The sequence below is a fragment of the Oikopleura dioica genome, chromosome 2 (assembly GCF_907165135.1).
Source record: "Oikopleura dioica chromosome 2, OKI2018_I68_1.0, whole genome shotgun sequence".
NCBI classification, from domain to species: domain Eukaryota; kingdom Metazoa; phylum Chordata; class Appendicularia; order Copelata; family Oikopleuridae; genus Oikopleura; species Oikopleura dioica.
The window spans coordinates 12,279,214-12,292,774 of record NC_137292.1 but is presented as its reverse complement, the minus strand read 5'-3'; the positions used below and the strand labels follow the sequence as shown (position 1 = coordinate 12,292,774).

General features: G+C 42.1%; 3 protein-coding genes across 3 annotated transcripts; 2 read left to right on the top strand and 1 right to left on the bottom strand.

Annotated features, from left to right (window-relative positions):
• Nucleotides 1–3,153: 3,153 nt before the first annotated feature.
• Nucleotides 3,154–4,311, bottom strand: LOC145699388 (uncharacterized). Its single transcript, XM_081776658.1, has 4 exons — nt 3,804–4,311; nt 3,554–3,758; nt 3,330–3,512; nt 3,154–3,278 (listed from the first exon to the last, which is right to left on the bottom strand). Exons 1-4 carry the CDS (start codon nt 4,246–4,248, stop codon nt 3,245–3,247), a joined length of 867 nt encoding a protein of 288 aa, XP_081632784.1. The 5' UTR covers nt 4,249–4,311; the 3' UTR covers nt 3,154–3,244.
• Nucleotides 4,312–5,574: 1,263 nt separating this feature from the next.
• LOC145696521 (chymotrypsinogen A-like) lies at nt 5,575–6,576 on the top strand. The gene is made up of 3 exons (XM_081773569.1): nt 5,575–5,707; nt 5,753–6,156; nt 6,200–6,576. The coding sequence occupies exons 1-3, from the start codon at nt 5,606–5,608 to the stop codon at nt 6,534–6,536; spliced, it is 843 nt and encodes a 280-aa protein (XP_081629695.1). The 5' UTR covers nt 5,575–5,605; the 3' UTR covers nt 6,537–6,576.
• Nucleotides 6,577–6,768: 192 nt separating this feature from the next.
• LOC145699853 (uncharacterized) lies at nt 6,769–10,512 on the top strand. The gene is made up of 7 exons (XM_081777109.1): nt 6,769–6,815; nt 7,018–7,094; nt 7,137–9,571; nt 9,613–9,821; nt 9,898–9,989; nt 10,033–10,289; nt 10,334–10,512. Exons 2-7 carry the CDS (start codon nt 7,043–7,045, stop codon nt 10,394–10,396), a joined length of 3,108 nt encoding a protein of 1,035 aa, XP_081633235.1. The 5' UTR covers nt 6,769–6,815; nt 7,018–7,042; the 3' UTR covers nt 10,397–10,512.
• Nucleotides 10,513–13,561: the final 3,049 nt, after the last annotated feature.

The following is a 13,561-nucleotide window of genomic DNA, read 5'->3' as shown; positions in this document are numbered from 1 at the left end:
AAATGGATGCCAAAAATATTAAGGTATTTCTGTTACTTATTCAGAGCAAGTGCGTCATCGGCTCTTCCATTCTGGGTCACGGTGACTAACTCATGAGCGCCAGAAGTAGTTTTCCGAATCTATCAGCTTGACTGATCCCCCAAATAAAATTAATGTTAACGTACGTCGTTAAAAAATTGTCTTCAACGTTGAATGACAATTTTCTATGGTCGACTTCCTCTTGTTCAGCAGACCGACGTTCTCTAGTTGCTGTCGCATTCTCAGTTGACGTCTCTGTACCAAAAAACCATTTAAACGTTTCAGTTATTTCTTTTTTGTTGTCTTTTAAGCAGTCATTTACAAAATTGGCCACTATAAAAGCGAGAACAAACTGAAGAAAAACTGAAAGTTTCATGTTGTTGTTGAAATTACTGGTCCACAACTTGATTAAATATGCCTTGAACAACTGATAAAAGCAGCTGATAGTAGTACGGCACGATCCCGAAGACTTTTATTTTCTCACCTCCAATCCTCTGAAGAAGTCGGCACAGCAAGACATCGCGCGACTTAGTTTCCATTTTAACACCTCTTTATCTTCATGCATGCAAGAAGAGAATGAGTTTTGATTGAGTTTTTAGGCAATTGGCATAAGTTTATCAGAAAGGAAACATATTTTATATTGGTCTTCCAGTTGTTTGTTGTCCAGCAAGAGGGTCCTCCAAGAGGCCCTCCGGCATTGTATGGCCTAAGTCGACCCAAATTGGCAATTAAGGGCTTACCACGGCTATTTATATTATTTTTCTAATTTTGGTCTTCAAGCAGTTCTTCTTCCAGCAAAAGTGTCTTCCGGGACATCTTCCAGCAGAAAGTGACTAAAGATATCCGAAAATGGCAATAGATGGCCCTTCAGGGCTTTTTGTTGATTTTCAGAATATTGATCTTCCAGCAGTTAGTTTTCAACCAGGGTGGTCCTCGAGGAAGTCCTCCGGCCAAACTCGACCGAATTCGGCATAAAGTGGACATATAACGGCCGAGCATGGCCATATATTCAATATAATTTGCATTGGTTTTATAATTTAATAGATTATATGAGAAAATAATAAATTGCGCAATATTTCAGGATTGCGATGAGTAATTTTCGATCTGAAGCAATCATGACAATCCTCGGATCATAGAGAATAATTGAGCCCAAAAAAAATCCGAAAAAATAAGTACCCCTGGTCCCTAGGCGAGTTCGTAACTTTTTCTTAGATCTCGCCGCCTGGGCACTAGAATCGTAAAAACCAAAATTTTTTCAAGATTCTTGAATGGCAGTTCAAGCTTGACATAACTGCACTTTTAGATTTTCGAAAATATTACGTTTACGATGTTTTGTCAAAACCGAAAATTTATATTTTTCCGTCCCAGTAGAAATAGGCGGCCTAAAAGTTGTCTCTGGATCAGTTGGCAAGTCTCCATCGCAGCTATTTGAACAACATGTGCATTCGGCTTTTGGCTTGAGCTCTCCATTATCGCAATTGAAGGTGCCCCTGTATTTGCTCCCAAGCAGAAGCCCTGATGGCAATTTACCAGAAACAAATCGGCAAATTGCGTTACAAATCCATTCGGAACATCGAGGCATTGATTCAGTTGTCTTTGTTTCTCTTGTTTTCGTTTGAGCCGCTTTTCTTTCTTCGGGTTCAGTTTATCATCTGGATAGAATAGTCTCTTGAGTTCGAAATTAAAACCGCCGAAAATCTCGCCAAAGAACAAAAAATATTTGAAAAGAAGCATTTCCTTTCTAAGTTTTCTGGGCGATAAAGTGTTGAACTGGCTGAGTACAGCATCGTACCTTATCAGAAGAGCACCACTTGAGGGCGTCACGGTCAACTGCGGCCACTAGACGAAATTTTGAGACATGAAATTCAGTGAAACTAAATTCTAGCTTGTCTTGCCTTTGAATGCGAGGCTTTAATTGCTGAACATTTACAGAACTCCATGTTAAATGAACTCTTCGAGAATGTTTGATTTACATAATATTAACTGCCAAAAAACATGGCCTCACTGCTTTTGGAAAGCTTCTAAATGACCTTTTGGAAAACGGCTGACACTATTTTTATAACCAGTAGATCTGAATAGGTTGCGGTAAGCCTTCATGGCATCGCCCCGTCAAATGTGGAATTTACCTATTTCGCATGTTGTGCCGGATCAGCCACCGCTGAGGATAGCCATTTTGCAAAAAGGTCGATTCTGCAAAGACACGCTCACATAACACATTCCAGCGCTATAAATTCGACCGCAGGTGTAATACTGAGAATTTTACCAGCTATTGATTTCTCGGAAACAATCGGCTAATGAATCGTAAAAAAATATATTTACAGAAAATATACAGTGAAAGAAAGTTTTTATCCGCAAACCGGAGCTTCTTCTAGAGCTGGCTCGAACTTCCTCTTTCCCCGATGGCAAATGACAGAATCAAAAACTTCTCCTTTTCTTTTCGGTCTGGTTCCATCGGGACAGTATAAATCGCATTGCTCGTATTTTTCTCTTCTTCCAGAGCAAATAGCAGTTATGTCCGATTTCTTGTACCAAGGGTAGAAGTCCTCTAAAGCGCCGCATTTGAGACTTTCTTCTCTTGCTCGAAGAGAAGGGTTGACACAGGCGATGTTGATTGACTTCTTGATATTCCAAATATTCCTCACAGAATTTCTACAGATGACTTCTTTCGTCCAGCGAGGAAGAGTGTTGACTTTGGTTTCAGGGCAACTGATCCAACATCGATTCTTGTTGCAGTCGATATTGACGCCGGAATCAAAGTCGACTTCGAAATGGCGCGTTATTGGGCCACACTTTGTCTGATGTTCTGGTCTGGCGCAACCGACAGAGCCAGTTCTTTTGGTTTTGGCTCCCATTTCTTGCGCTTTTCATTTTTACACGTTGCTCTTGCGATGGTTGGGATTTGTCCAACAGTGGAGCATGAAAATTCACACGAATTAGTTGTATTCTCGCAGGTTGTTATGACATCGTCAGGGACAATATCGTATGTTTCCTCGACATTTTCACACGTTCGAAGATTCGTTGCAGATTCTTTTCCGAGTCTAAGAACTCATTTTAGGTCTAGTTCACTTACGTCAAAATAATTAAAAGATAAATACTTGTTCTTTGGGTTTTAGAAGCTGTCTTCTCAGGCTTCGATTTTTCTTGGATCCGCGACTTTCATAGTCCTGAAAATCCTCCGCAGTTTCCTCGCCGTCCACCTCCGTGTAATCATACTGATACTCATATGTCACCATAACGTTTTCTTCCGGAGCAATTTGCGGCTTTCTAAAAAAGATAATCAGGCATTTAATTTGCATCCCCAATGAATGAACTTGCCGACGCCCCATGAATAATGATTGAATGAAGGGATTGTCGTCTTCTTCAGAAACTTGTTGAGATCTGATTTTTCGATGGCGGCGGTGATGGTTTTTCGCGATTGTTGAAGACTCATGAACTGGATTGACTCGGTATCCAGGTAGAATGAGACCAGTCGGTTGCCGCAGATGATAGGAACACTATTAGGAGTTATGGCAAATTCATTGAAGAATTTTTTTACCTTAGCATGTTCGTAATCAACCTGGAAGGAATATTATCAAAGCAAGTTGTTTCAGCACTGCCGGCTGGACAGGGCGACGTCCGGTAAAAATTCGGGAAGTATTCTGAATCAAGTGAGAGGCATTCTTCATTCGTACCTGGTGTTGACTCGCTGACGCACATTTGCACTTCTAAAGTTTCCACTGTTTCTACCATTGCCAAGCTCCCTTGAAAAAGAAACGATGACGACAATTGGTTGGTTTGATTTTTACCGTAATCATCGTATAAAATTTTCTTGATGGTCAATTCATCGTAGACGGAGAAAATCTTGAGTAATTTTTCGTCAGTAACGCAGTCGATCGCAAAAATGACAAAATTTTCGCTAATAACAGTTCCAAAGCATTTCGTATCACCACTAGTTACTAAAATAGTTGACGCTTCTGTCCTCGAGCTCATTTCCGTGGCTCCGATGTTTTTGGATCCGCAGTTGTTGGGCTTGTATTGGTCGTAAATGCTTCGCCAGTTGTTATCGTAAATTTGCTGGTGAATCCATTCTGTGTAACTAACGACATTTGAGTAAACGCCTGGGTAATTCGGCCGCGCGCATCCTTTGCCAAAGCTGACAATTCCGACGAGAACCGGTTGGTTATCTCTGTCGAGGCAGACAAGAGGTCCACCTGAATCATTCTGACAGGCATCAGTCCGCCCGCCGAGCATGTGACCCGCGCAGATATGCACTTGCGGGTTGAATAAAGTCCCGTATGACGTTCCACGTGCGCACACTTCAAAGGGGTTAGGTCCGGTTATCTTGCGCATTCGAAAATACACACTTCACAATTTGCTTCAGTAAAATTTCGAGCTCAACCCCTTTCCTTCTCCAGAAAGCAGCGGCACTCGAGCCTCCATCAGCTGACTTGAAACGACTCCTCTCTTGTGACTTTCGTCCTGGGCGCCCCAGCCGGCGATAAAGCAATCTGTTCCAGGTTGAAATTCTTGCTTGTAAGGTAAGCAAACGGGTGAAATATTGGAAGAATATGCGATTGGCCTTGGTAGTTTTATTAGAGCAATGTCATTTTGACCGGTCGTTGGAGAATATCTTGGGTGAATGATGAATTCGGCTGTTTCTAGAGATTTCGAGGGAAACCATAATAAAGTCAAAATAACCTCGGAATAATTATTTTCCTCGTGATTAAAAAATTAGTGTGAAGATGTTCACAATTCGCATTATATACAAACAGTAACTGTCTACAGCCGTATATGATGCGCACTATAGCACTATAATCTGCTTATTTTTAGACGCTCCAGCTGGAGCAGTTTCCTCTCAAACTCCTTCCTGAATCCATAGAAAGCTCTCTCGTCTCTTTTTCATGTAAAACTTGGTCGCCAAAAGTCAGGGTTACTTTTTTATCATGAGCAACGCAATGAGCCGCCGTAATGACATATTCAGGGTTGATAATTGACGCTCCACAGTAAGATCTGTTCTTTTGAATTTTTATTCGAACGATAAAAGGCCAGTTCCAATCAGCTCGCTGACCATTGATGATGCGAGAGGATTGCTGATAGCGATTTTGCTGTGAAATCGGGAGGGGTCTCTTAGTTCTTACGTAATTGGAAGGGAAGGAAATTATGATCATACCTTGCATTGGAGATTTTTCGGTAGAGTTGGATTGAAATTTCTTAGTTTCACTCTTTGTATATCTTCGCCGTATATTAAAGCAGCCGCTGGATCTGTCCACCAGAAAAGTAGAAAAAATAGAATCATTTGAAGTCTCGCAAAAAATTTTGCTAGATATTTAATTCTGAAACTAAATGGGCGTCTTTGAAATTTTTGAGAAAGGGATCTGTCCAAAGCTTGACCACATTTGGACAGTTGGAAGGGTCGTGATTTTGCAACGCGCCAAGCCAAATTGTCTGTGATCATCTAATTTCTTGCGCAATTTGCATAATCAATCATTTGATTCCATTTTCGCCAAAGTTGGTGGGAATAACACACGTGTTCGTGCCCAAAAGCTCCCCGCGGTCATCTTCTAAAGTCACATTTGCGTCAGGAAGAGCTAGTTAGTCCTTTGCAATTATGGTCAAGATTCTCGGTTTAGTTGGCTCGGCTTTGGCTGTTCCAAGTTTCAAGAGCCCACGATACGACACCAATGCTCCCAGAATTATTGGAGGCTCCGAGGTACACTTATAAGCTCAAAGAGACTGTTAGTAAATAAACTGTTAGGCTGCTGAAGGTCAGTTCCCCTGGCAAATCTCCCAGCGACGAATCCAACTCGGCCAGCCTGGCTCTCACATGTGCGGTGGTTCAATCGGTGGCTCCAAATACATCATCTCCGCAGCTCACTGCGTTCTTGACGCCACCCGAGTCATCGTTGCCTATGGTACCAACGACTGGCGAAGCAACGATAACCTCGCCGAGGTAGAGGTTTTCCGAGGACACCCCAACTATGATGCCCGAGCCATCGATTACGATTACTCCTACATGATCCTCAAGGAGGCTCTTTCTTTCAGTGAGACTGTTCAGCCAATCCAGCTTGTTCCCGCTAACTCTGCTTCGCAAAACAACAATCTGCTCTACGGAGAAACTGCTACTACTTCTGGATGGGGCTATTCTGCCCACGATTCCAAGTAAGCTGCACCTTTCTAAATAACTTCTTTTACGACTTCTTAGCGGCGATCCAATCAACATTCCCAACCGAATGCAATTTGTCGAGCTTCCACTTAACAGCTGGGATACCTGCGTCGGATTCTGGGGCGACCCAACCATCAACCCTATCCTCGGCAAATACACCCCACGAATGCAGTGCTGCGGCGGTCAGGGCTCTACTAGCTGCATGGGTGATTCTGGTGGACCCTTGGTCGTCAAGGATCCAGAGAGCGGTGACAACCTTCTTCTCGGTGCTGTTTCATGGGGAAGCGGCAAATGCGACGTCAATATTGCGGGAGTCTACACCAACATCGCTTTCCCAGAAGGACGCCAGTGGTACACTGATGAGATCGGCCTTTAAATTTTATTTGTCATGTCTTGGAATAAATTTCTCTACTCAATGTCTATTTGTAATGACCACAGTCACCGAATCGGTATTTCAATGCAGATAACTTTTTGCTGTTGATATTAGTTCCTATAAATATCACACCTGACATAGCGGTTTAGAACTCTTGTCACAGCGGTTATATTCCGCCTCTAGATGGCATTTAATGATATAAAAAGCAACTCCAGCTTGCAAAAGTAAGAGTTGTCAACTTTGTTAATTGTCTTCCTTCAAAAGAAAAAAAAACTATCAGAGGTACAAGCACTTGATTATCGAAAAAGAGATTCCTGAAATGAAGAACAACGAAGATTTTTTCATATAATTTAGATTTTATTCGTCAACATAAAATTTATTTTGAATAAATATTAGAAAACCTCTTTTGAATTAAACTATAATTATTTTTTAACAAAATAATATTAACGTACTTATTCAGGATACTTTAAAAGAACATTTTTAGGTGAAACCAGCTGATAGAATAGACGATGAAGTTCAACTTATTATTCTTCGTCACAGCGGCGCTTGGCCAGAACTTATGTAAGTTAAAACGATAAACTGGACTTTAGATAATTCTTTCAGTCGGAGGAGGTGCTCCAGCTGAACAGCAGGCCCCACCAGAGCAAGGAAATGCATTCGATTTCAACTCAATGTTCGCAAACTTGTTTGGAGGCGGAGGAGATATTTTCTCCATGTTTGGTGGACCTGGTGCTGGAGGACCAGCCGTAGGAGGACTACCAGCCCCAGCTGCACCAGTAGCCCCAGCAGCCCCTGCCGCCCCTGCTTCTCCTATTAATTTCGCTGCTCCATCTGACCCATTCGCGAATTTCGGAGGCGGGGCTCCTGCTGCTGCAACAAACACACAAGGAAACAACGCAGATATTCAAATTCCTTCTTCGAATAAGGCACCCAATAAGAAGGGAAAGAAGAATAAGAAAAATAAAAACAAAAAAGAAACAACAGAGGCTCCAACAACAACAAGCACTACAACAACCAGTACGACTACTACTACAACAACAACTACAACAACAACTACGACTACAACGACGACAACAACTACTACCACAACTACAACTACAACTACAACAACTACTACGACGACAACAACTACAACCACAACTACCACTACCACAACAACGACAACGACGACAACTACTACTACCACAACTACTACCACAACGACGACTACAACTACAACAACGACTACAACTACAACAACGACTACAACGACAACTACCACGACGACAACAACAACTACTACAACAACTACAACCACAACTACAACAACGACTACGAGTACAACGACCACGACGACAACAACAACTACTACAACAACAACGACTACGACTACAACTACCACGACGACAACAACTACTACCACAACTACTACCACAACTACTACTACAACTACTACCACAACGACGACTACAACTACAACTACGACTACAACGACAACTACAACGACGACAACAACAACTACAACCACAACGACTACGACTACAACTACCACGACAACAACAACTACCACCACAACTACTACAACAACTACTACCACAACGACGACTACAACTACAACTACGACTACAACCACAACTACGACAACGACTACAACTACCACGACCACAACAACTACTACTACAACTACCACGACTACCACAACTACTACGACCACAACTCAACCTCCTCCACCACCACCTGCAGCACCAGCTGCCGGAGCTGATTTCGATTTCAACACAATGTTTGCCAGTCTTTTCGGAAACAGTGATAATGGACCAGCTGACATCTTCAGTATGTTTGGCGCGCCAGCTCCTCAGCAACAGCAAGAAATAAACATTGCCCCGGCTGAACCTGAAGAAACGACCACAACATCCACTACTACAACTACAACCACCACCACGACTACAACAACCACTACTACAACCACCACCACAACCACCACCACAACCACCACCACAACCACCACCACAACCACTACCACCACGACAACCACCACAACAACCACCACCACCACCACCACCACCACCACCACCACCACCACAACGACAACGACAACGACAACCACCACCACCACCACCACAACGACAACGACAACCACAACTACAACCACCACCACAACTACAACAACAACGACAACTACTACTACGACAACGACAACTACTACGACAACGACAACTACAACTACGACTACAACCACATCAACAACAGAAGCCCAGATCCTTGACCTCAATAATCTTTCCGATCTCAACTCGGTTTTCAATAACCTTGGACAATTTGACTTGAATGCACTTTTCGGTGGAAATGCTCCAGTCGTTACTGAGGCACCCGTCATTGTCACAACAACCTCCACTACTACCTCAACCACGACCTCAACCACCACAACTACAACTACAACGCCAGAGCCTATCAGAAACAGATTCATGCGAAACGACATTGAATTCCTTGCCGAGCTCAAATCATCCGAGGACGCTTTCAAGCAAGAAGTTCAGCAGCGAATGCAATCTGGACCACTTGATATCAAGGGAATGCAAGTCGCTGTTGAACCGCTACGACGACGAAGACGAGACGTCGACCCTACTCACCGAGTTAAGATTACTCTTATCCACTTATTGACCGGTGACGTTCCAGAGCCATCCGGCGATGAAATTGTTGGCCCACTTTTCGAAGGCCTCTTGTCTACCGCTAACGTCGACTACAATACGATGAACGTCAAGACTAACCTCCGAGATCAAGTTATTACCCTTGTCCCACCAACCACCACCACGACAACAACCACAACAACTACAACAACTACTACGACTACTACAACCACGACCACAACCACAACAACAGAGGAAGAAGTCGTCGACTTCTCTAACTTGGACAGTATTCAATCTGCCCTCGGCTCTCTCGGCACTCTCGACCTCACCTCAATCTTTGGATCAGCCCCAGCACCAAGCAATAATCGACCAAACATCATCGGAGGTGCCTCTGCTGTTGCATCTGACCAGGTTGATGATGACTTACGAGAAAGCTCTCAGGTAAAATGTACTGCTGCTATTGAATCTATAATTCCTTTAAGTCTGTCGGTAACCGACCAGGTGCTTCAGAAGACGAAGAAATCAAAAACGCTGGTTTGCCATTCATTGCTCTCGCAGGAACTACTCTTGGAAGCGCAAGATGGTGCCCACTTTGCCACAATACCGATAGTCTTGCAGCATGTACCCAGGTTCAACTGTGTCCTAAGGGTGACTATTGGGATTGCTACGTTAAATACGAGTTCACTTCAAGGAACGGTTGAAAAGCTATTTTTCTTGTAAAAAATGTTTTGTTTTCTAAGATAAATTCATACTTGACCCGAAAAAAGCGGCAGAGAGGTCGTCAACGCTGGCTGCAAACAACATCGAGCTTGTACCGCTGAGAAGGAGCAGAACTTCCAGATTTCCAATATCCCACAAAGTAAGGAATGAAATTCGAGATATTTATATTAATCTAAATTTAGAAATCTCCCGATTTGACAAATGCAAAGCCAACTGGGTAACAGCTTCTCAACTTCGAGCAGGAGCCGCATACGGCCGAAGCTTGAGATCCGACATGTCCTCAGTTTGTACTAACTGCTTTGCTTCATATGAGAGCGCATCGGAACCTGCTACCAGCGTGTTTACTGATGTAAATGGCAAACTTCAAATGTATGATGATCAGCAAAATACATTCAGTATTGTTGAGTCAGCATGGGCTACCGACTTGGACTGGTGGAGGGTAAGAACGAAAAATTCTTGCAGATAATTTCCTTTAAAACTTAGGCAACTACTGATCATACTGGCCTCGAAGATCCTACAACCGGAAACGAAGTTTTCCAAGCCTAAGAAACTAAGTTACGAAAAGAAGAATGAAACGCGTCACTGAACCACATTTGACAAGAATTTTTATATTTTGTAAAGTTCAGTCGCGAGCTGTGAATAAAAACTTGCCCCCAATCTAAGTTAAATTAACGTTATTTATTTACAAGTATAAAGCAAAGATCAGTAAACTGATAGATGAAATAGCCGATGGTAATAATGCAGAGTTTTTATCCTTGTCGATCATATCTTGCACCGAGCAAACTTCATCGACAGCGCAAAAAACCTCTTCGGGCTCTTCTTTGCAGTAGGTATTCTATAAATATTTGAAAAGAGATTGATCTGGAGTCACTGACATTATAGAACTCCGAGGGCGAATTTCGGCAGTCCGTCATCAATCGCAATAAATCGCTGTCGCAAGCAATTTCCTTCGGCAAACACCTCGCTTGAGAGTACTCTGTCACCGATTTCGAATGACTATGGACGCATAAAGCTGAGAAAAAACGATTATTACTGTACCAGTAGAAAAAGGAAGGATCAGGACAGCACTTTTTCTTCGATGTACAATTTGAAGTATCCTCGCACACGAGGTCCGGATCGTCGACGCCTAGTTGTAATAGAATCAAATGATTAAGGATTTCCTTCGCTTGAATTATTCAGCAGAGAAAACGTACCTTTGCACTGGCAATCCGTTGACTCCTTAAAATTCGCACATTCATCGATAGTGCTAGCGATGCAGGGCTCTTCAAGTAGATCATAAACTTCCGCCGGGCAATTTATTTCATCTTTGTTATTAGGGCAATCCTTTTAAACGCGTTTTTAAATAATTTTCAGCTTATTAAAAGGGAATGCGTCAGAGGCTGTCCGAACTCCCTTTTCTTGTAAAATTAATTAACACGTTCCTTCTTACAATCGCACACCGATCGCATATCAACGCACGTTCGGCTTTCAGCAGTGTTATCATCTTGACAGCTTTAAATTTATTTTAATAAAGCCTCAAACACAACCAATATTAGCCCTGTCTTTTCTTTTTTCATTTGGCTGGATTGCAAAATCCGCCGCTGAGCTTCGAACCTGAACTGTGACGATGTGCAACCTAAGTAATCAGCTGTAATCTCTGCAAGAGAAGCGAAGACAATAGAATCATTTTCCAGCTCATTTCTTCTTTTAAAACCTCTGTAAGTAAAAAGATGCAATTTATATTCAAAGGAAGTATATCTGAAATCTGAGATGCTGTGGAAGATTACGACTTGAGTAGTTTAATTGTCGCGGAAACGTCATGATTACGAGTTTAGCTAATAAAAATAATGCTCACACAATAAGCGCAAGTTTTCTTTGTGTTATCATCAGCGAAAATTTTACAAAGCATCATAATATTGCTCTGAAATTCTGAATTAGCATATATTATCTGCGTAGACAGCAAATCATTAAATCATAATTTTGTCTAGTCAACAGTAAGATCCTTCGAAAGCAAGATTATCCGGTAATCATCAGATCGAGATCAATACGGTTATTGTTCCCTCCAGTCCAATTAAAAATTGTTTCTGATTCTCATAGATGTCAATTTCGGAATTGATTCGAGTCTTATAACAATTTATAGCATAAATTTGCAAGCTGCTGAATGCTAGGCTCAGATGGACACCAGTAGTGCCAAGATTTGGGATTTTAATTTGAAACTCTCGAGGGACCCACACAGCACTGTGCGACAACGGACAACGATTTCAATCGCCAAGAAGATTCAAGAGAAAATATATAGAAGAGACGGATCAACATTGAAGATTGATGTTTCATTACTTAATTTATTTTGGATTGTTGAAATCAACGGCAGGAATTCACGAGGTAAGGACTTCTTAGAGCCTTTAAAATAATTTGATGAAAAGGGAGATGAGTTTTGCAATACAGACAGAAAACTACCACATGCTTCGAGAAGTCGGAGATATTTAGAATCCGATCAAAAGTGGACTGGAGACCAAATAACGTATTCAATTTTAAATTTTACGCCAAGACTTGGCTTGAATTTGACAAGGAAGGTTCTGATTGAAATCATGGAAGAGAGATTCCAATTTCAATAGAAGCGGATCTTGAGCGAGTTGTCAATCTTTCATGCAGAATATTAAGATGCTAAATCGATCAGTCATTCAAAAAGCCAAGAATGATATTAGAACCTGCACAGGACAGCGATCAATTCTGCGATATCACATTGGAAGAAATATTTGCCGATCCCTCTAGTTCGGGATCATTTTGCTTGGCTAAAGAGCGCAGAAATAATTCGCAGCGTAAATTTTTAATTCGCTTTATATTTGCGTGGAATGTTTTATGAGGAATGACCCCTTCTGTCAGTGGAGATACAGGATGAGCAGTGGAAGGATTCCGCTGATATACGCATCAAATTCGTCAATTCGAGTAAGTGGCTCAGTCTTTTTAAAATCTAATTAGAAATGAAGGTCACGGTGATAATTCGCCATTTGATGGACCTGGAAACTATCTCGCGCACGCGTTCTATCCAGGCCCAGGCCTTGGTGGAGACACTCACTTTGACGCTGAGGAACCGTGGACTTATCTCGGTCACCCCGAAAAGAAAGGTGAGCGGGGTTAATCCATGGAAGAAGCTTTTATCGGGATCCTTGTAGCATTACGTTGGACGCATTATTGCCAAGTTCAATTTTCCGGCTAATAGGGTGTCCCTTGGGATGAACCCAGGATAGGCCATCTTTGGGGCTGAATCCTTGATAGTTAATTCAGAAGAATTGATTTTCCATCATCATAAAATCATTATGCAGGGTAGCCACCTGTTCTGATTGTTCATTTACAGTGATAATTTACTGATAAATTATGTTGACCGACATCGGCGAATAGAATTGGACTCGTGTTTTCAGGCAACGATCTATTTCTTGTTTCCATACACGAACTTGGCCATGCACTTGGACTTGCTCATTCGACTGACCCGAGTTCCATAATGTTTGCAACTTATCAAAGTCACAATACGAAGAACTTTCAACTTCCAATGGATGACATTTTAGGAAAAGGAAGGAGATTCTCTTCTTTTATTTCAAAAAAACAGTAACGCGGCGAAAATAATTCATCCGCAGTTGTGCATGAATAAAAGATGAGCATTCATCACATTATGAGCTTCTCATCCCTTTTCCAAGGCATTCACAAAATATATGGTAAGAAGCCTTCAACGACGCTTAA